This window comes from Rosa chinensis, chromosome 7 (genome assembly GCF_002994745.2).
Source record: "Rosa chinensis cultivar Old Blush chromosome 7, RchiOBHm-V2, whole genome shotgun sequence".
In the NCBI taxonomy this organism is placed as follows: domain Eukaryota; kingdom Viridiplantae; phylum Streptophyta; class Magnoliopsida; order Rosales; family Rosaceae; genus Rosa; species Rosa chinensis.
This window is the reverse complement of record NC_037094.1, coordinates 17,870,588-17,891,352: the sequence shown is the minus strand read 5'-3', so window position 1 is coordinate 17,891,352 and position 20,765 is coordinate 17,870,588. Positions and strand designations below refer to the sequence as shown.

The window sequence follows — 20,765 nt, the reverse complement described above, 5'->3', positions numbered from 1 at the left end:
GGATTTGTTGCTGGAAATGCAATTCCAGCCCTTGAAGATCTCTTTGCAGGTGTTGTCGTACTTGGGAGGAAGTGTTTCTGATGCAAGAGAGCGGCGAAGATGGTGATTGGGTGCCCAGAGCTTTTCTAGCTTTTTTTTTTTTGCTACCCGCAGCATTTTCTGGGTGGTCAAATTTTATTTTTGTGGTAAACTGTGAACTCTGAGAATTGAAGGAAATTTTGCTAGTAATGATTGCTTTTTTTATGGATTCAAATTTGTTTTTTTTTTTTTTTTATGGATTCAAATTTGCTCACCACTATGTCGGATATTTGATAAGAAAATTGCACCTAGCTAGCTACCTCATTTCTATTATGTCTTATGTTGTTTCATCGCTTTCACGTAATACATGATTAGTACATTAATAAAAAAAATTAGAAATTATACTATATTGATTGAACTGAACATAGGTAAAACAGTACTGGGGCATCAAACATTTCTATCGTTGAAGACTAACTTGAATACCTAATTAGTCGTTGCATTTATGAATACATTTTTTTTTTTAAGGAAAGACGACAAACTATATTAGGTGATAGCAAAAGGTTACATGGAGCAGTGCAAAAGCATCGAATAAAACAATAAAGAAAAACGAGATGCACAGACGCATCTATAATAAAGGATAATCAGACGCACAGACGCATCTAGAATGAAAGGTAACCAGGATGTGACTTGATGTCGAACGACATCGCTGCACTGCACATGTCACAAAAGCAGTGTAAATGTAATAGTAACTATAACAATAACCGGTGATATGATCACCTAGGAGAGGTGATTCGCCCACTAGGAATTCGAAAGTAACCGAGGGTGTTAGAAACTTGAAAATTAGCAAACGAACTCCTAAGAACCAGAACCAATACCATATCAATATGAGCAGGTGTCTCGGATCCAAGATCCGGATTTGTAAGCCACCAGGATCCCAAATACGGATCCAAATTCGGCCCGAGACCAAAGTCAAGTCTGCCAAAGCAACCTTAACAAAAGCCCAAACCCATTTGAATTTGATTAGGGCACCCTAGCTCATGGACACCCTAGCATCAGCTCCTCTCTAGGCACCCGAGAGCCTCAGCACCCAAACACTACTGATCCGAGGAGCTGCACCGATATCCCCATCTGAATTCCACCAGAGAAGGCCAATCCCACCCTCTTCACCACAATGCAAAACACTTTCACCGGCGCCGCCCTCCTTGGCCCAGATCGTGTTACGAAACAGGATTGTGAAAATGCTCTGCCATAACCAATTCCCTCTTAGATCGGAAGGGCTCTGACTAGCCGAGCTTGAACCCGACAAGCCCCATGCCAGCAGCTACACACCACCATGATGGGCGAACTCGATTTCCTCACCCAACCTCCTCGCCGCCATCCCAAAACTAGATTTCAATCGAGCCCGGCTTGGCCAGAATCTCGGCTCCGTCCCAACATCGTGGCCCATTTGAAAGCTCCCTCGCCGCCATCCGTGGGGGACGAACTTTAACAGAACCCGATCCAATCCTGGCTCAGACGAATCCATGAACCGCCCGGGATCCCAAATCTTCCAATCACCAGCAAACACTAGTTCAGTTGGCAGCAGAACGAAGTGCAACCTCAAACCTCGATGAGAACCAAATTGAGAAGGAGAAAGAGCCCCTGATCTCGACGCCAATGAGAGAAACAAAGAGACAGGAGGGATGGACTGAACCGTACTTGATAGCTGCGACCCCATGGGAAGGGCCGAAATTTTTCTCCATCAAAGATGAAGGCAGATACAGAGATGCTTGGCCATGGCCCGCGCTCTCAAAAACCCTAGCATTTATGAATACATGTATGAACATGCAATCAATTGTGATTTTATTTAATTGTTCATAGGAATTTCAAAGAGAGGGGTGGCTAGGTGCAACTCAATCTAATTTGTAAGGTGTGAATGAAAAAAAAAGAATGGAGAAAGGTCTCGTGGGAAAATCTGTGGACTACCACCATGAAGTACTGAATGGGTAATTGCTTTCTGCTTAAAGAAATGGTTAATTGTCTCTGTCTTTAGATGCATTCATATTTAATCTTAGTTTACTTTTGGTAAAGAGATTTAGTTTGTTAATCTTTTTAAAAGGGCATGATCTTCCTTTCAAAAAAGAAAAGAAAAAGGGTATGATCTTGACGTAGACTTGGTGCTTATACAGGGGCCAGCCACTTGGAAATCGTCTTTGGCTTTATCTTCACAAAGTACAAATTATGTATATACTTACACATAGAAGTACCTTGAAAATTAATTGTTGAGAACCAATTGCTTGGGCCTGTACCCGTCTACATCTTCAAATATAGTTTACAAGATTATTTTAGGTTTAATAAATTCAACGCTTTGTTGTTGGAGTTTTCCTTATCCATTTTACTTTTTGTCTTTCTCTTCCTTGACCAAATATGTATGTTGAAGTTTATTTTTATTTTATTTTTTAAATAAAGATTCATTGCATTAGATGATTAGTTAAAAAGTCAGAGTCTACATACTCTTAAAGACAGAAAAATAGTGAAGTAATAACCAAGCAAGCTCCTATCTAAGTATGCAAACGACTCATTACAAGTTAATTTGAGCCTGCTTTTTAAGCGAACTCACAAACAAAGAACAACTTTGTGTCTTATGAGGCAAAATCATCTTCAATCCAACCATTCGCCAATAACGCAATTGTGGTACGAAATAGAAAGTTACTTCACAACAAACAAATAGAAGCCAATTATTCATTCATAAGCCGCTTGAAATACACCAGTCTAACTCGAGATAATTACCAATTCCACCAGAATCATAATCTGAATTAAACTGGCCTTTAAAGACCATAAAAAAAGGCCTAATCTGCCCAAGTAGGTCAAAATTCTTGAGTCAGGCCAGCGTAAGTCACTAGGTGATGGATGAGAGTGTCAAGACACCCTCCAAACTTGCCAAATTATGTAGAGATCAAATTAAGCCTTCTCAATTGAGCCCATGGGTTAATGAGCCCACATGACCAGGCTCATATCGCAAGGCCCAAATCCAAGCAAACTAGTTGGCAAAAGCCCTTGATCTCCCCTGATGTCAACCTTTCACCACCGCCCTCAACTCTGGCGGCCTGCCTCGCCGAGCAAACAGGAGAGCTTCACTCAAGGCGTTGTAGTTTGGAATCAATTCGACCCAGAAGCTTAGATAAGAGCAAGAAATTCGATCGAAGCCTTTCAGCCCCGAATCCACCAGCACGACCACCACCGATCACTGTCCCACTTCACACACCTTGTTAACCAAGAGCCGTCGTTGACACTACCAAGTTGGAAACGACCAGCCTTGCCACAACTGCACAGGGGTTTCCTCTACAAACCGAGAACTAGTATTGTCTCACCAAGTCATGGCCGGTGCTGGACGCAATCGGATCTGACGGCCCCGCTTTGCACGTCACCCTAGGCTTAGGGTTTCGACTTTAGCTTATGTCGATAAATAAAAAATAAAAATAAAACAAATTGTCCCCAATATTATGTAGGCTAGTCTTCTATGTTGAAGTTTATTTTATGAAAATAAAACTTCTTTTCCTATAATTGCTTAGAAAATCAATTTTAGACTTAAAATAAGACATTTATAGTAGAGAGGGTAAGAGACTCATTTGAAATGCCTTAGGAGCACTTTGGGAGTGGGAGTCTCTTTCCTTTTATGCTACAAATGCCTTAGCTTTTGATCACTTAGGTCATGGTCGTGTGAGGTTCTTTTTTAGTGTTGTTTCCATTATCAAGAAAAATATTGTGAAATTCAAGTTAAGAACTTTAGCAACAAGTTAGTTTTTGAAAAAAAATGTTTTTTTTTTATAGTACGTTGAATTATTGAGCGGCTACATTTGAAGTTACCAAGTTATAAATAAATGGATTCAAATTTGCTCACTACTTTTATTTTGCGAGGATATCATCATCCTATTAAAACTTGTTACGTCATATAGAATTAATTGAAATTTTTTTTTAATAAAACATCATAATTAACTATAATTATATTTTATAACACATGACAGTTTTGTATTTAGTGGTGGTATCACCACTAAAATATTAATGGTGAGCAAATTTAAATCCAAAAAAATAATAGGAATACACTAACGAGAAGTCGTAAAACTCTTATTAATAAGGGGCTGTGACCACTTACCCAATTTTGGGCAAAAAATTGCCCACTTACTCCACCAAGAGTTTTTTAACCTCGTTTACCCAATCTAACATCTATTGACATTTTAGCCCCTATTAATTAAATTTAAACCCATCCATCTCCTCTCAGTCTCTCTCTCCTTCCCAAACTCTCTCGCTCTCCCCCCGATCTCCACCTCCTCTCTCTCTCTCTCTCTCTAGCCGGCAGTGGCGACCACGCCTTCAACACCTTCTTCGTCGACCTTGATCTCGGCGCCGGCTAGCACATCCCAAGCCCCATCTTCGTCGACCTCTGCCAATCACTAAACACCATTCTGGTGCCGATCACTGATCTGGTGCCGACCATCCTCAATCACGGATCACCGATCTGAGGCCGGTCGGAGATGGGCTGCAGGTGAGAGACTGGAGAAGAGGGCCTGGGGAAGACGAAGCCGGAGATGGGACCGGTCGGAGATGCGCTGCAGGTGAGCGACTGGAGATGGGCTGCGTCGGGGCTGGGACCGGTCGGAGAAGGGCTGCAGGTGAGAGACTGAAGAAGAGTCCGGTCGGAATCGTGCCGGAATCAGGCTGGAGAAGCATGGGTGTCCACAGGAGAAGCATGGGTGCCCCCCAGTAAAAAAACTGTGGGGTTTGTTTGATGATCTACTGGGGGGCAGTAGAAACATTATTGGCCCCCAGTAGACTTTGATACGAGGGACATGGATCACTATAGTGTGGTGTTTTGATAAGTTACATGTTGTTTTCTGTGTATTAAAGTCAAATTATCTGTGAATCCTACAAAAAAGTGCATTTTTGGTGGTCTATTGGGAGGCAGTAGAGACATTGGACTTTGTATTGGGGGGCAGTAATATGATTACTGGGGGCAGTAATATGATTATAAATTGATCTATTGTTCCTGTAGTGTATTCATTTTGGTTTTGGGAGTTCATACAATTCACTGGACGGCAATAATATGATTTTTGGGAGGCAATAATATGATTACTGGGGGGCAGTAATATGATTACTGGGGACCAATAATAGCCGGATTCCGGATTCCAGTCATCTGTCGCCGGATTTCGGTTTCCGGTTTCCTGAATCCGGTCACCGGTCGCCGGAATCCGGTCACCGTTCGCCGGAGTCCGGTCGCCGGAGACCGCGCCGGCCACTGGTCACCGGAGCACAGCAAGGTGGAAGATGACTTCTCTCTCTAAGTGAGAAAGAAGGAGAGGGCAAAAAAGTCTCAAAAAAAAAGAAAAAAGAATTAATTGGGTAAAGGGGAAATAATCCCTTAGAGTGTTTTGGGTAAATGGGGTTAAAAAACAGTTGGTGGAGCAAGTGGGCAATTTTTAGCCTAAAATCGGGTAAATGATCATTTCCCCTTAATAATTACATGATGATGCATGACATCAACCGACAATTACTACTGTGCAAATATCTTATCCAATTAACCCTATAAGTATCAAATTAGCCGTCCGAATTCGATATGTACTTACTAAATTGTTAAGGGTTGTCGGCTACTCAACCAACCAATTAGTATGAAATCGAACATATCGCTAGGATATATCATGTAGGACTTCCTAGGGTCATAATTATTTATTGTTTTGTTTTTTTGGCAATACAGTTCTTGACTACTTAGGATCCCATGGACACTTCATCGCCCAGCTCGAACCGAAAGTGATCCAAATTTACGCGCCCAAAACAACGAACTTTCTCAACGTCCTTAACAACCGCGAGACAGCACGTGGCACTCAGCAGCCATTGCCCATTGCAATCAAAAATCACACCAGGTCCCACCTCCACGTGGGATCCCTTCCGCTCGCAAACACGTGGCAGATTCTCTAAGATTAACATAACAAAGCCGTTGCATTTCCCTCCACATATTCCCCTTATCTTCTCCTTCCTCTCTTTGCTTTCCCTCCAAAAAAAAAAAAAAAAAAAAAAAAAAAAAATTCAGATAACCCAAAACCTTGGGCCTCCACTTACCACTCAGCTCAATCTGTAAACCAAGAGTCATCCATGGCCAGCAAATTAGCCTTCACCCTAGTAGCTCCTACTCGTAATTCCTACAATCCTCCTATTCAGAGACCCTTTGTTTCGTCAGTTTCGTCTTCCTCTACTAGGGTGCAGTCGTTTCAGTTCAGCGGGCGGCAGCTCTGCGTACGACGTCGTTTGCTGCAGGTGCTTCCCTCTAAGGCTGCCGCTGACCAACAGCAAGGTACGTTAATTACCGTCATATTTTTATCTATCTATACATCAAATCTTTGTAACCGGATTACCCTGGTTATATATATATATTTGATCAGTGCTTTCGTGCATGGAATTGGTTGGACATTGTGTTTGGAAATTGAAACTAAGCATCTTTTACTAGGATTTAGATATGAATTTGAACACTTTGCTTATCATCATTAAGTAAAGGTTGCTTTTGGTTAGCAGAAACTGTGTTGAAAGTTTGATTTTCTCTATTGCATTGATCGATGAGAGCAGATTACTAGGACCATGAATCCATGATACATAGTATATAAATGTCTCCTAACTTATGAAGAATCGGCTTTGAAAATCACTACATGACCAATGTAGACAAGTATGTACAAAAGACAATGGGCTTACTCATGATCCGATCTTTAATTTATCGAACTCATGGCTGGGGCTCATATGTGGATAGATCATAGATGGGCTAGTGGCATTGTAGGTTCAGACCTTATAAAAAAAAAAATCTGGATTAATGAGAAAGCCCGCGTGTCTGATCATGTGGTTTTTCAAATGTATTTATTATTTGAGTTTTTTAGCTTTGAAATTTCTCGAGTTGATTCTCATGTTTTCTTTTCAGGAAATGAGGACGTTGTTGATAGTAAGATCCTGCCATATTGTAACATAGACAAGAAAGGGAAGAAGTCATTGGGAGAACTTGAACAAGACTTTCTTCAAGCTCTACAAGTAATTTTACACTGCATTTCATTTTCTATGTTTACTATATTTTGCATCGCACATATAATGATCTTATGGACGAAGTAATAACGGCGTATGAACATCTGAACATGAACCTAGGTTACAGTTTTCAACTTTTCGATGGATTAACAACTTATGTAGGCAAAAACTGCCATCGTTGCGTTACCTTGTTCAGTTGTTCTGCAATAACTAATTTTTCTTTTGATATGGATGTAGTGTGATAGCAAATGAATCTGTATTTGAGACACTGACTTCTGTTTTTTTTGTTTTTTTCCCCTCCTAAAGTCATTTTATTATGATGGAAAAGCTATTATGTCAAATGAGGAATTTGATAATCTCAAGGAAGAGCTAATGTGGGAAGGCAGCAGTGTTGTCATGCTAAGTACATACTACTTCTTTTCTTAATCGACTTGGGACCTCAATATGTGAGGATTCATAGTGGTAATTATAAGATTTAATTTCTCTTGTTTGATTCGGCAACGCAGGTTCTGATGAACAAAAGTTTCTGGAAGCTTCAATGGCCTACGTCTCTGGGAAACCAATTTTGAGCGACCAAGAGTATGATGATTTGAAGTTAAGACTAAAGGTTTGTTTGTGTCTATTTTTTTTTTTTTCCTGGGTAAAGTTCTTGCCACCTATCTTTTTATATGAGCGATCTTAATTTCTTTTTCCAGTCGCAAGGGAGTGATATTGTCGTCCTGGGTCCCAGATGCAGTCTCCGTACTAGAAAGGTAAGAAGTGCTCACTTTTGTTACTCTTTATTCATAATATCCATGTACCGACTCCTGTGTAATCTTATGTTTGTGGGAGGAAGTACGTGTTTTCATAATTGATGTTTTTTCTGCTACACTTAGAGAACATGAATACGTTATACTGGCATCACAAGGATTGACCTCTATAAGAAGATATAGTTTTACATTTTTTTGTATTCACTTCTTTGATCGTACAAGTATCAATCACACCATACACTACTTCAATACCACATCTTAAGATTGTAAACTTCTTTCTTCATTTTCTTGATCTCCAAACTTAGTTGGTAGTGTTAACTTACCATGGAATGAGTTGTTCAAAGACTTAAAGTCTACGTGTCTTTTGGATTGTCCAGCATTAGCTTTTTGTGAGGTTCCTTGGTTGCAGAATAAGGGATCTAGCAGAGTTTTCTGCCTGTACTAATTAACTTTCTTTCAACAGGTTTACAGTGACCTGACTGTTGACTATTTGAAGATGCTCCTGCTGAATGTCCCAGCAACCATTGTTGCCTTAGGAGCGTAAGTCATATGATTATATCATCAAGTGTAGGCTTAAAATTCCCAAGCTGATGACGCGAGAGAAATTCTAAAATCCCATAGATCGATATCATTAAATCATCTGGCTCCAAAGTTAACTCCTTGACCACTTCCTTTTCTGTAAAGTTTTCTCAAATTTTCAGATAAGTCTATCTTAGAGTTTGTAGTTGATATGGAAGTTATAGCTACTAAAATAATCGACCTCTAGAGCCATTAGCCTAGTATAACTATCTAGCCTAACTCTGAGGCTATATATGCAACTCAACATATAGTTTCTTGAGAATAATGAATTCTTCTGTACACATCCCTCCTTGGAGTGAAGGGATTTTATTGTTATGCTCGGTTATATACACAGCATTGTGATTCCTGTTATCCTTCTGTCATCTCATTTTCAATTATTCGAAAAAAACTCCCTCGTAAACTTTGTATAAACTACGATCTAATATTTACCTTTTGATTTATTGGTCATACTGATGAAACTCTGCCTTTCTTAGTTTTGGAGTTACGTTTCTTAATCTTTTAATAGAGCTTTGTCCTCTTTGACTGTTGTAAACACTCGGTTACTTAATTTTCCTTCTTCTCTGACTCCACTAGGTTTTTCTTCTTGGATGATCTGACTGGTTTCGAAATTACATATCTTTTGGAGGTATGTAGTCACCATGCGTTATACCTTGTTCTAATTACCAAATATCTAGGCCTACTAAAAGTCATGATGCAGGACACAGGACACAGTTTTTTTCCACATCATACTACTAGTTGTTACCCACCGATTTTATGCTGTCTTAACAGAACTCTCATAATACTTTGACTGACAGCTTCCAGAACCGTTCAGCTTCATTTTCACATGGTTTGCTGCCGTGCCAGTCATAGTTTATCTAGCTACGCAACTCACCAAACTTATTGTGAAGGATGTCTTGATCTTAAAGGTAGAGTTCTGTTTTGTCATATGTCAATTCTCAAGGTGTACGGTAAGACCTACCTAATGCAATGTCAACTCACAATATTTATTGTCCAGGGCCCTTGTCCAAACTGTGGTACAGAGAATCAGTCATTCTTTGGGTCGATCCTATCGATTTCGAATGGTGGTTCTACCAACAACCTTAAGTGCTCAAAGTATGTGCCAAGTTAATAATTGATATTCTATCCTTCACTTTTCAGTTCCATGTTCTTGTGCCATTTCCTTACAATTTAGCTCTTATAACTGTTATGATTATACCTTATTGCAGCTGTGGAACTCCGTTGGTATATGATAAGACTACGCGCTTGATTACCTTGCCAGAAGGAAGCAATGCTTAGATTAGAACCAAAACTTGGGAGTGTGTATTGATGCCCCAACTCAATTATGTAGCATTAAGTAAAATTCATAATCAGCACTTGTATCGTGTAAGTGTTTTCTTGTGCTGAAGAATAAACTCGACAGTTGCTTTGGTAAAAGATGCAGAAGTTGATTGTGAATACCTTGACAGTTGATTGTGAATATGAATACACAGGAAGAGAGTATCATGATCGGATAGTTCAGCTTTATGATTAAGCATTCCATAATTCCAAAGTTTGACAACATTGGTTGATCCAATTCTGAGATGAGCTTCTGCGCCTGTGTACACATCAACTCTTTGTAGGTAGAAAACAGGTGCACCAGACTAAGAATACTGGCTGGTTAGTGACTGATTAAGAAACTTATACTCAACCATACTTGGATGTAATTCCAATGATGGAGGGAATTATTATTAAATTGAATTGTTTTGTTTTTCACTTTTAGATTTAGATCTTATGACACATTTACTTACTTGAAATTGAAAATAATCATGAATCGGAGACAAGTGGAATGAGAGAAGAGAGAAATCGGTATTAATTCCGGATGAATGATTCCTAAACTCATCTCCCCCCTTCGTAATCGAATTCCTGAGTATTCAGGAATCGATTCCTGATAAGGAGATGAGACCTACATCCATTCCGATTCCTTCATGTGTTAGTAAACGCAGAAATTCTCTTACCCAGAATCATTCTGATTCCTTTATGTGTTAGTAACGCATGAATGTTTTTACCCCGTAATCATTCACTTTCCTTCCAAATAAGTAAACATACCCTTAAGTGATTGAGCATAAGTTAGTAACTGACCAAGTGAACACAACTACTGGTAAACAAGCTATGTACAAATACTTGACTTTATCCAAAACCAAAAAAAAAATTTACGAATACTCGACCAGAGTAATAAAATGCTCTTTCATCTGGTAAAAGGTTTTTACACAATTATATTAAGATCGGAGCACGTCTTGGAGTGTTTAACATCATTCCTACATTACATACAGACCAGCTTCAAATGGCAGTTGAGTAAGGAGCAAATTGAGTAATTTTAGTTATTGATACATGCCCATGAAAATCAGCATCAACTCAAATGGGCCAAAACATGACAGGCTACTTCTGACTCGATCTATCTGAGATGTTGCGACTGAACCCATCAGAACTAATGCAGTGAAAACCATCTTCCTCTATAGGACTGCCACATCCAAATAATCTCCAATCTACATAATCAAAATCAGAAGATGTCAGGTCCCCACAAAAGATAAATGATGAGCTGCAAAAGTTATAAACTTTGCGAGCATTAAAATAAGACATAACATTTACCTGGAACTTGAGCTCATTCAAGGACTTGCTGTCATCTAGACGTCTCCCCATGTTTCCATAAGCATGTGTTATCCCCGCCTTTCAGAAGAGAAGAAATACACATGTTTTAACAAATCACAATTTAAATATATGTGCACAGGTACTTGTATGGTATTTCCACAATTATGTAAAGAACTAAAGATCATAACCGATGGTTGAATTGCATTTGTACCTAAGGCTAAATGTTACCACCTATATGCTAAAATGTAACAATGTCATACTAGCCTCCAGACTAGACTACAACCATATGTAAGGCAAACAAATTTCAAAGATATCTGATACTAACAATTGCATGTCAAGAAGCATTGCAAAGGCAGAGAATTATACCAACATAGACAAATCACATCTGGTTCTTACTAGCACAGACGACTTTTACTCTGATCAACAAAAGTTTTAGTTAAAGCAATAAAGAGGACTCACTATCCCGTAGAGTGGAGCAAAGCAAGGTTTCCTTGGGACTCTATCTCATTGACTCATCTTGCTTACTTTTTTGGAAAATCAAAAGTCTATAATAACACATGCAAGTACCTGTTTCAAGACAAAACGACCACCCTTGTCAGGGTATACAAAAGCAAATGACAGTTTTGCATTTCTTCTCCTAGCCGCTGGGGCAATCTCCTTGACCTGACAAACAATTATAGTCATCTCCTGAACAAGTAATAAGCTATTTCACCAGAATATGGGAAAGAGGATAGAATGACATGAGGTTATGAAAGCAGACAACATACAAGATCAGTTAGTTCGCGAAGTGTGGCATCTTTCCATGTATAAATCTGAACCTCATCTTTGGGTTCTTTGCCTCTCACTGCAAAGTCCTCCTGATTGTGATGACCTCCAATCTGCAAAATATTTGTTAAAACAAATATGTCAAATTCTAATTCCGAATCTCATCACCCCACCCATGAGCAAGTCTGTTTCATCCTAACTTCCTCCATTTCTAACCCCACCCACTCCTTAACAGTCAAACTAAGTTGTGAATTTATCAAAAGTTGCTTAGTTCTACTCCAATGTGTTTCCATGTATCCTACTTTCTTATCAGTAACACAAAGGTTCCTAATCATACATATTCACCCCATCATTCCAAATCAAAATGAGACTACTTTAATTATATTAGTAACCGAAACGTGTATCGTTTCTCCTGCAACTATCTAAAGACGACTTTCCTCAGATGCTACTTAGAAGTTAGAACCACCTACGAGGGCAAGAGAGAGCAAAAAGACTAATATACATGATCATCAGAACTGACGAGTCTTCACAACACAATTTGTAACACCAACGTATAATTCATTGTACCAAAGAGCCAAAAACCAAAATGCTTTTCTAACGCTATCTTGCGTAACAAAATTAACAAAACCCAGTTCCGGTTTAAGCAAAGATTGAATCTTTAACCAAAGAAGTTGCCCACAAAACTACTACACTAATTTAACCAACCTAATTCAGCTCAGTTCAACCAAGCAAGATTTCAAAAACAAAAATAATTACAATTACTGAAGAAGAAAGACTTAGGGCATACCTTAGTGAAGACCCGAAGCAACAAAGGGCAAGTCTGCATTGCACGAATAATAAAAATTTAAATACGAAAATAAAAAAAATTAAAATTAAAATGTGGAAACCCTAAATTAGAGAGGGGAAGAAAGGAGGGACCTTTTCACGGTCGACGGGTTCGAAGCGGCGCGGCGGAGGGGGAGGTGGGCCGCGGGACTGAGGAAGAGGAGGAGGGGGAGGGAGAGGTCGACCGGGTAGGCCACCTCGGGGAGCAGGTCCTCCTCCTCCTCCTCCGCCCATCTTTTCGTCTCTGCTTCTCCTCTCCATTCTTAAACCCTTGCTTTCTGAGCTCGCTCTCTTTGCGGGGTTTATTTAGAGGAAGGAGCGAAAGGGAAGGACACGGGCCTTGCCTGGAGCCCATGAACATGCGTCTGCCATAAGCCTAATCCAGTTAGGTCAAAACCAAAAGTCAAATAATTAGGGGTGTGAAATTCACACTCTCCATTTGATAATCTACACTCCATGTTACATTTTTTAGTATCTTAAACATCATATGTTTTACAATCTATATTATAACAAGACAAAAATTTAAGATAATAAAAAGGATACAATGGAGTGTATAATGGGGAGTGTGAACTTCACTCCCCAATATTAATATTTTAGTGTGGTCGGGTACTACAGCCAAAATGGACTTTAGAAAGTCGTAATTTTATCTTATCAATTTTTGAGTGATATTCAATATTGCTTTGAAATTTTTAGATTATAATTATCTATTCGGAAGTTGCTTCGACATCGTAAATCAAAAGTACTGATATTCAAGCCTTTTCGAGACTTGCACAATGAAGCTAAACACGTACTAAAATTACTTGAATGCCTCGTTTGATTTGGGGAATGAAAAACTTGGAAAGGAAAACTTTATCATTTCCTCTGTTTGGTATGCTCAAGGAAAGAAACTACTTTCCTACGTGAAGGGAAAATATAGATAAAGTGGATCCTCCCACACCCATGAGATTTATTTTCTCTCAAACTTTTCATGGATTAATTGCACATTAATTGCCTACTCTAAGAATCATTTTAAAGGTTATTATTACCAACTTTATCCAAGAAACTTTTAAACATTAAATTTTTTATGTTTTGATAATAAGGATACTATTGGAAAATTGATATTACTTACTTTCTTTTTTATATACAAAAAAATCAGAAAATGTATTTTACTTTATTTTCAGTTTTTGATGTTTGGTTTGTGTATGAAGAGGAAAATAAAATATTTTTTTCAAACACTTACATGGTTTTCCCAAACATTAGTAGATAAACTAGCAGTGGAGAATTTATTTTTCCTATAAATAAACTAATTTCATTTCCGCGAATCAAATGAGTATGAAGAGTGAAGTGTCTTTAATCACTACCCAATGCCTCTAGGACAAGATGGACCAAAATAGCTCCATCCACTTTGTTTAGACACTTGAGGTTTCTAGGTTTGGAAAGTCGGACTAAGTAGCCATACCCCTGACGCAGTCGGAAAGTAACCCTAGGTTTACAAGCAATAAACCTAAAACAAGAATTCTGGAGTCCACCAGAGATAAAAAAGAAAACTCTCAATTTGATTGATAATAGGATAAAAGATAGGTTTGCAGCCATTTAAGGCTTCTATATGAGAAAAGAAACCCTAGGGCGACTAACAATGAAACACTAAAGCTCACGGGTAAAAAAAACAACAAATCCAAAACAAACTAGAAAACCAAAAGTTCTTAAAAATAGTAAATTACAGTTTTGAGGCCTTAAACGACCCCAAAAGCCCGAAAAAGCCCACACATTCATGGCATAGCTATTAGTTTTGTTCCTGGCGTCATTCCCTTTCCGGAAAGCTATAGCAATTAAGATTCGGACACCGAATGCCAAAGTTGCAGCAAACCAGGTTTTCCTCATTTTTCACAATCTAAATGTTCTTCAATTCTTATCGCCATTCACTCTACATCAACCTGCAACAAAACTAATCTTATAAAAAGTATTCTAAATGAGATTACAAGTTTCTTATTAACATGAGACTATAGTTATTTGTATCAAGCTCCTCTAAAATATACAATTTATGAAGTTCAACCAAAACATGTGTAGCTCAAAAGTTTAAAACAACTTTTGTTTAGAAAGAAGTTTAAAACAACTCAATAACACACACGCTAAGATGTGTCAATCTGCGTAAAAAGATAATAACTCAAAAGTTCTAGTCTCAACTTCGTTTCATCTTTATCCAAAATATTGATCTAATAAGATTGACATTTGAATCTCCCACCTTCAAATCCAGCAAAAACATTGAGATCGAATTCCGTATCTAAGTTAGCATGTTCTACCGTAGATAACATCCAAAAATTAACATATAATTCGTACAAATTAGGTACAAAAAGTCAAATCGATACTGTACCGTCTTTTGTGCACACAAGCATTTGGCTAAATGTGATATAATTTTTTAGATTTTGACTTAAAACTCATTCAAATAAACTAGGGATTTAAATCTTGTTCAATATTATTCAATTACCGACGCTTGCTACTGGAATCATATACATGTCACCCCATAGAAGAAACCTGCAAAACTAAGCTTACTTAAAGGAGGTGACTGAAAATTCTATCTTGGAGGGGATTACAAAGACATGGTCACCAACACCTGTACATTCCATCATCAATAAACCTCGAGACAAAATAAGAACTGAAATATTGGAAAAATTAATTAGTGTTCTATTCTAGCTCCAATTCGTCGCACAATCTTAAATTGTCTATCACCCACTTAACAATCTGCAAAAAATGAAACAAAACCTGCCTGCACGTTAACATGAAAAACACTTCATATTTTATAAGAAAATTAAAAACCCTTATTTGACTTGTAGGACATTCTCTAATTCGTTGTGGTCACGAAGGCGTTTCGAGCCACCTCCATGTCTTGCAGTCGTTGAAGTGAGCGTTATATAAGGGCAAGCAACAATATCCAATGAGCATCCCAGAGTTGATCCAAAAGCTTAACATTGCTGCCCTTAATAAGTTTCTTAACTACTACCATGGCTTCTTTCCTTCGTTCATGGAGTTTCAGCCTCCTCTTATTGTCATGGATGTTGGCAATCATAAGCAGAACAACCTTGGCGGTTTACCGACCAAGCCCATGGCAACTCGCTCATGCTACTTTTTACGGGGACGAAACTGCATCCGAGACCATGGGTATGTCTTTCAGTTTTTAGCTCATTCATATATGTGAATGATTAAGTTTTTGCCAAGTATTTGACATGTTATATCGTGATGTTGAGTGACTTTGAAAATCATATATACGAAAGTTGTAGATATCAAATTGATAGATGTGTTATTCAATAGTTTAGGTCTTATTCATGAATGTAAGGGTTTAAATACCACTTAATTTGTTCCCCATAGTTCAGAAACACAAAATGAAATATCATTACTTTGTGATTAATTGTAACCCTATCAAGGTTAGCAAAATCAGTGCCATGTTGTTTTACATATACTTTAGCGTACCCCTTGAATGTTGTCATGTGATCATGTTAGCAAAAGTTTTATTTTGTCTCTTTTTTCTCTTTTGAAGGAGGAGCTTGTGGATATGGAAACCTGTTCCTCAATGGCTATGGAACAGATACTGTAGCGTTGAGCTCAACGCTGTTCAACAATGGATACTCTTGTGGAGCTTGTTTCCAGATCAAATGTTATCAGTCTCCCTGGTGCTTTAAAAATGTTCAGTTCACCACTGTTACCGCCACCAATCTTTGCCCGCCAAACTGGTCCCAGGACTCCAATGCCGGAGGCTGGTGCAACCCTCCTAGGGCTCACTTCGACATGGCCAAGCCTGCCTTCATGAAGATTGCTCAGTGGAAGGCTGGCATTGTTCCAATCATGTACCGCAGGTATGCCTTTAGAATTTACTATAGGATTTTCTTGGGTTGCAAGGAAGTCTTTATATTCCCAAGTTAGTTGGCATTAGAAAAAGAACAATTAATTTGAAAAATTTAATCCTAAGTTTAGGTCATCTTTTTCAACTTTCCCTCGGTTCATCACATAAAATCATGACAGTTGGTGATAGTGGATTCATATACTAGGTATTGGGGACAATTGACATCATCAACCTTATATTTCTATCATTAAACTTGACTGAAGATGCAGCCCTCATCTTATTTATTTTCTCCTCAATGCGATGGACGAAAGGTGTTTGATGAATTATCTTTTGAGACACTTAATTTCCTAAATAAGTGCATTGCACCCACACAATAAGATTAATGAAATCAATGGAAAATCTATCCCATGCATCCTTAATTAGTTCTTGATGTTACCTAACTGTGAAGAAATGATTGATTGCAAAATGGAGTGAACTTAAAGTTTCCACTTAAACATTTGATTGTGTAAGATATTGACAGACATAAATTTGTAGAATGCTCATTTATCCTGTGGTTTTTCTTTCAGGGTACCATGCATAAGGGCTGGGGGTCTCAGATTCTCTTTCCAAGGAAATGGGTACTGGCTCTTGGTCTATGTGATGAATGTGGGAGGAGCTGGTGACATCCAAAACATGTGGGTGAAGGGAACCAGATCTGGGTGGATTAAGATGAGCCATAACTGGGGAGCTTCATACCAGGCTTTTGCAACCTTGAAGGGTCAAGCTCTCTCTTTCAGGGTCACTTCCTACACAACCAAGCAGACCATCATTGCATGGAATGTTGCTCCCTCTAACTGGAATGTAGGTTTGACTTACAAGTCAAATACCAACTTCCACTGATCATGTACAAAACAACAGTGCAATCTTAAGATTGTCCTCTCTATCACTTTTTTGTTTTCTCAGTTTGATCCTTCTGATACATAATATAACTAGCCCCAAGGCCTTTATATATCGCTTTGGTATGGCAAATTTTTCTTTCAGTAGCTTGTATCTGGTGATAGCGGGAATTTGTAGCTCTCTAGTGGTAAGACTATTTACCCGCGACTCTGAGTTTGAATCCCCTTTCACAAGTAATTAATTTGTATCTGATATTATGAAAGTGAATCTTGAGTCACAAACGTGGAGAGAAGATTCACATGCTACGAGTACTACTACAGCTGCTTGTTTTCTTTATTTTTTATGGAAACAAGTAGAAATTATCATACTTCTTCCTATATGAATAAAAAATACTTCCAATTTCTCTGTTTTTCATGATTGTAGCTCACTCACAAGTCAAAAAATGCAATGAAGCAAACTCATCCATGTCTAATCAGTCCAAGCCATGACAAAGTTTATGATCAATCTTGTGATCCCATAGTACACGAAACAAACAATGAACTCTCTAGAGTCAAACGACTCAAACCCCACATCGGCTTTTCGTGGAACAAATGGGGTGCATGTTTGAAATCCTAAATCACAGTCATTTTTAGCAAGACTATCTATGCTCACTAGTCATTGCTAGCATGTCATGTATTTTAAATGTTTTTGTCACACCTTGGGCCCATGAGAAGGGAGAGCCGGAGAGGAATCAAAATGGAATGCCATGCTTGCTAAAACGTGAGACCCACAAAATGGTTAAAGTGGGGAACATGTTTTCAAAGCACAAATTAGGGGTATTATGCCCTCACAAAGAGCCTATGCTTTTCTCCCATTTCATTGCCTCAAGCTTAAGCACGCCAAGTCTCTTTTTCACTTCCTTTTGCGACAAACTGTAATCATCACCCAAGCTCCAACATCATTTCTAAGACCCCTTTGCCATATGACTCTGTGACTCCATCCCCCTTGCCAACTCAATATGTTCCTCTTTTTCCTTTTCTTTTTCGGGTAGAAGGAAAGTTGAGAAAAATAGGATTCGAACTCTAATACTAGTTGTGTTCTTAAATACTCTGTCACTGAAGCTGTACTCGAGTTTTGATTTCTGAGAAAACAAGCATACATTTTTTTGTTAGCTAAGCCAGTCTTCCATTGACCCCACCTAAATTCAAACCAACAGAGAAACTTTTGGATCAAAAATGTCAAACCACCCAACATATATTCCATCCAAGAGCTTCATAATGAGAAACAAAGTAAGAACTTTCTTTTCTCTTTTTGCTTGCTTACCCTTTAATCCAGCAGAGCTTTTGCTGAGCTATAAAGTTCTGAAACAGTGCAAGCTTCACTCTTTGCAACCCTTTACCAATCTCTACAATCCACAGAAAGCTGATATAGAGGTAGTTTTACAGGAATTCAAGCCATTCTTTTAGTTACATGCCCAATAAATCAAACAAAACCGTACTACATTTATGTTCTATATCACTCACTAGCTTCATCAGTTTTTCAGAATCAAGCTCATTTTCTCACATGGGATCTCTCTTCACTCTATCACTCATACTTCTTTCATCCCTATCATTAACATTATCAAACAGTGAAGCTCAGAAGATCAAATCAGCTCGCCTTCTCGACCTTCTCATCCGAGACTACACCTTCAAGACCTATAAAACATACTCCAGGACAGGAACACTGCACAATGTTCATTTACCAGCAAACTTCTCTGGCATCACAGTTGATACAGCGAGATTCAGATGTGGCAGTCTCCGAAGGTACGGCGCGCAGGTAAAGGAATTTCATCTAGGCATTGGTGTGTCTGTGAATCCATGTGCAGAGAGGGTAATGGTGGTTACACAAAAATTAGGATATAATTGGTCATCTATATATTATGCCAACTATGACTTATCTGGGTACCAGCTTGTGTCCCCAATTTTAGGCCTATTAGCTTATAATGCTGGTACTGATGTGAACTTTAGCAACCCTTTTGAGGTAGGAATTCAAGCTCTAGAAAATCCCATCACTATAGACTTCAAAAACATCACAAGGGTGAACAATGAATTAGGTGCTACAAGGCCTTTATGTGCTAGCTTTGAAGGTGATGGTAAAGTGACACTAGCAAAGGAGGCTTCACCTTACATTTGTGTTGCGAAAAGGCATGGTCATTTCGGATTGGTGATTGAGAAGCCCTCGCCAGTTCCACTGAGGAAGAAGGTTAGCCAGTGGAAAGTGGTGGTTGGTAGCACAGTTGGGTGTGCAATAGGTGTTTTACTTCTGGGGTTGCTTCTGGTGGCAATGCTTGTGAAGGTGAAGAAGAAATCGAGGATTGTGGAGATGGAGAGAAGAGCTTATGAAGAAGAAGCTTTACAGGTATCAATGGTTGGACATGTTAGAGCTCCTACAGCTTCAGGGACACGAACTACTCCAGCGATTGAACAGGAGTATATACCTCCTCGTCCTCGTTGAAATAGTGCATTCAATTTTGTTCATACTTGATTCTTTTTTGTAACATTATTAGATGAATTGATAAATGTATTTATTTTGTGATAACATTGAATTTAGTTAACCGAATTTTTTGAAGGATCCTTTGATTAATTCAAAGAATCTGAGTTCAACTTTTACAAGCTTTACTTGCAGTTAGAATACAAAGCTTAGTCATGTTAGAGAGTTTCAGATTTGCAAGCAGAAGCACTGATCTGAATCACATTGTAAAACTGAAGGAAAGACTAAGTGAGTAAAATATTGCATAATTCAACATTTAAGTAAACTCTCATCAATCTGGATTGTCCAATAAACTAATAACTTTTAGATGTAATGCAGAGTTTTCTGAAACCTTTTCTGCTGGTGGATCTCTACTTTGTTTAAAAGGCAGTTGATCTCGAATGTTGGATGCTTCAAATTGCATACAATTTCCAAATTGCTTAGACTCTTTTATAGTTTTATATGAGAATCCACTTCTTAAAGATCAGCCCACCAAACTGAGCTTAAAGCCCAGGCCAATTCCCAAAGAATAGCTCAAAGTGTCCACTGTAAATGAATATTAGTGCAGCCCTAAACCCAAAAGGAAAGGCACTCAAAAAAACAAAGACAACTAATTTCCTTGTGGACACGTTCTAGCCCTTATGACAAAAATCCCCATCGGATGGGAGGGTGTCCATCACTTCCTAGCAAACTAAATTAAAGCCAATCGGCTATATTGTGCTCGATGTTCTCCCCTGCATGGGAAACCTACATTTTATTCTAGTTCAGTTCCAATCTGCTAGTTGTTCTATTTCCTATCTAATATGATTATGTATGGCCAAACAGATTACAGCTCATGTAAATGTGATTGATTCCAGAACAAAAAGAAGTGAATCGGAGCATCATCATCTCTTGGAAGATTGGAACTACAATTTCATATGCTTGATTTGTGAACTTAACTACCATTGTCTCATATAGTGGACATGGCATGGCCTTTCATATCATATTGAATTTTGATATGATCCAAGATTTCGGAG

General features: G+C 38.5%; 4 protein-coding genes across 4 annotated transcripts; 3 read left to right on the top strand and 1 right to left on the bottom strand.

Moving 5' to 3' along the window:
• The first annotated feature begins 6,045 nt into the window (after positions 1-6,045).
• On the top strand, positions 6,046-9,899 carry LOC112180901 (PGR5-like protein 1A, chloroplastic). Its single transcript, XM_024319481.2, has 10 exons — positions 6,046-6,340; positions 6,953-7,059; positions 7,357-7,453; positions 7,557-7,657; positions 7,746-7,802; positions 8,263-8,339; positions 8,952-9,003; positions 9,173-9,283; positions 9,373-9,470; positions 9,584-9,899. The coding sequence occupies exons 1-10, from the start codon at positions 6,142-6,144 to the stop codon at positions 9,651-9,653; spliced, it is 969 nt and encodes a 322-aa protein (XP_024175249.1). The 5' UTR covers positions 6,046-6,141; the 3' UTR covers positions 9,654-9,899.
• A 654-nt stretch (positions 9,900-10,553) lies between these two features.
• Positions 10,554-12,880, bottom strand: LOC112179036 (histone deacetylase complex subunit SAP18). Its single transcript, XM_024317345.2, has 6 exons — positions 12,666-12,880; positions 12,535-12,567; positions 11,750-11,860; positions 11,550-11,645; positions 10,983-11,060; positions 10,554-10,879 (listed from the first exon to the last, which is right to left on the bottom strand). Exons 1-6 carry the CDS (start codon positions 12,831-12,833, stop codon positions 10,847-10,849), a joined length of 519 nt encoding a protein of 172 aa, XP_024173113.1. The 5' UTR covers positions 12,834-12,880; the 3' UTR covers positions 10,554-10,846.
• A 2,625-nt stretch (positions 12,881-15,505) lies between these two features.
• On the top strand, positions 15,506-17,553 carry LOC112180507 (expansin-A7). Its single transcript, XM_024319067.2, has 3 exons — positions 15,506-15,707; positions 16,084-16,399; positions 16,953-17,553. The coding sequence occupies exons 1-3, from the start codon at positions 15,551-15,553 to the stop codon at positions 17,263-17,265; spliced, it is 786 nt and encodes a 261-aa protein (XP_024174835.1). The 5' UTR covers positions 15,506-15,550; the 3' UTR covers positions 17,266-17,553.
• Positions 17,554-18,514: 961 nt separating this feature from the next.
• On the top strand, positions 18,515-19,847 carry LOC112180474. Its single transcript, XM_024319033.2, has one exon. The coding sequence runs from the start codon at positions 18,712-18,714 to the stop codon at positions 19,732-19,734; it is 1,023 nt and encodes a 340-aa protein (XP_024174801.1). The 5' UTR covers positions 18,515-18,711; the 3' UTR covers positions 19,735-19,847.
• The last annotated feature ends 918 nt before the right edge of the window (positions 19,848-20,765 follow it).

Bases quoted from the DNA above. Each gene is read 5' to 3' on its own strand.
- LOC112179036 (XM_024317345.2), bottom strand. From the start codon at position 12,833: ATGGAGAGGAGAAGCAGAGACGAAAAGATGGGCGGAGGAGGAGGAGGA. The intron at 11,861-12,534 runs GTATGCCCTAAG...AATATTTTGCAG, and splicing joins TGCTTCGGGTCTTCACTAAG to ATTGGAGGTCATCACAATCA. The intron at 10,880-10,982 runs GTAAATGTTATG...TTGATTATGTAG, and splicing joins TGAATGAGCTCAAGTTCCAG to ATTGGAGATTATTTGGATGT.
- LOC112180507 (XM_024319067.2), top strand. From the start codon at position 15,551: ATGGCTTCTTTCCTTCGTTCATGGAGTTTCAGCCTCCTCTTATTGTCA. The intron at 15,708-16,083 runs GTATGTCTTTCA...TCTCTTTTGAAG, and splicing joins AACTGCATCCGAGACCATGG to GAGGAGCTTGTGGATATGGA. The intron at 16,400-16,952 runs GTATGCCTTTAG...TTTTTCTTTCAG, and splicing joins GTTCCAATCATGTACCGCAG to GGTACCATGCATAAGGGCTG.
- LOC112180474 (XM_024319033.2), top strand. From the start codon at position 18,712: ATGCCCAATAAATCAAACAAAACCGTACTACATTTATGTTCTATATCA.
- LOC112180901 (XM_024319481.2), top strand. From the start codon at position 6,142: ATGGCCAGCAAATTAGCCTTCACCCTAGTAGCTCCTACTCGTAATTCC. The intron at 7,454-7,556 runs GTACATACTACT...TCGGCAACGCAG, and splicing joins CAGCAGTGTTGTCATGCTAA to GTTCTGATGAACAAAAGTTT. The intron at 7,658-7,745 runs GTTTGTTTGTGT...TTCTTTTTCCAG, and splicing joins ATTTGAAGTTAAGACTAAAG to TCGCAAGGGAGTGATATTGT.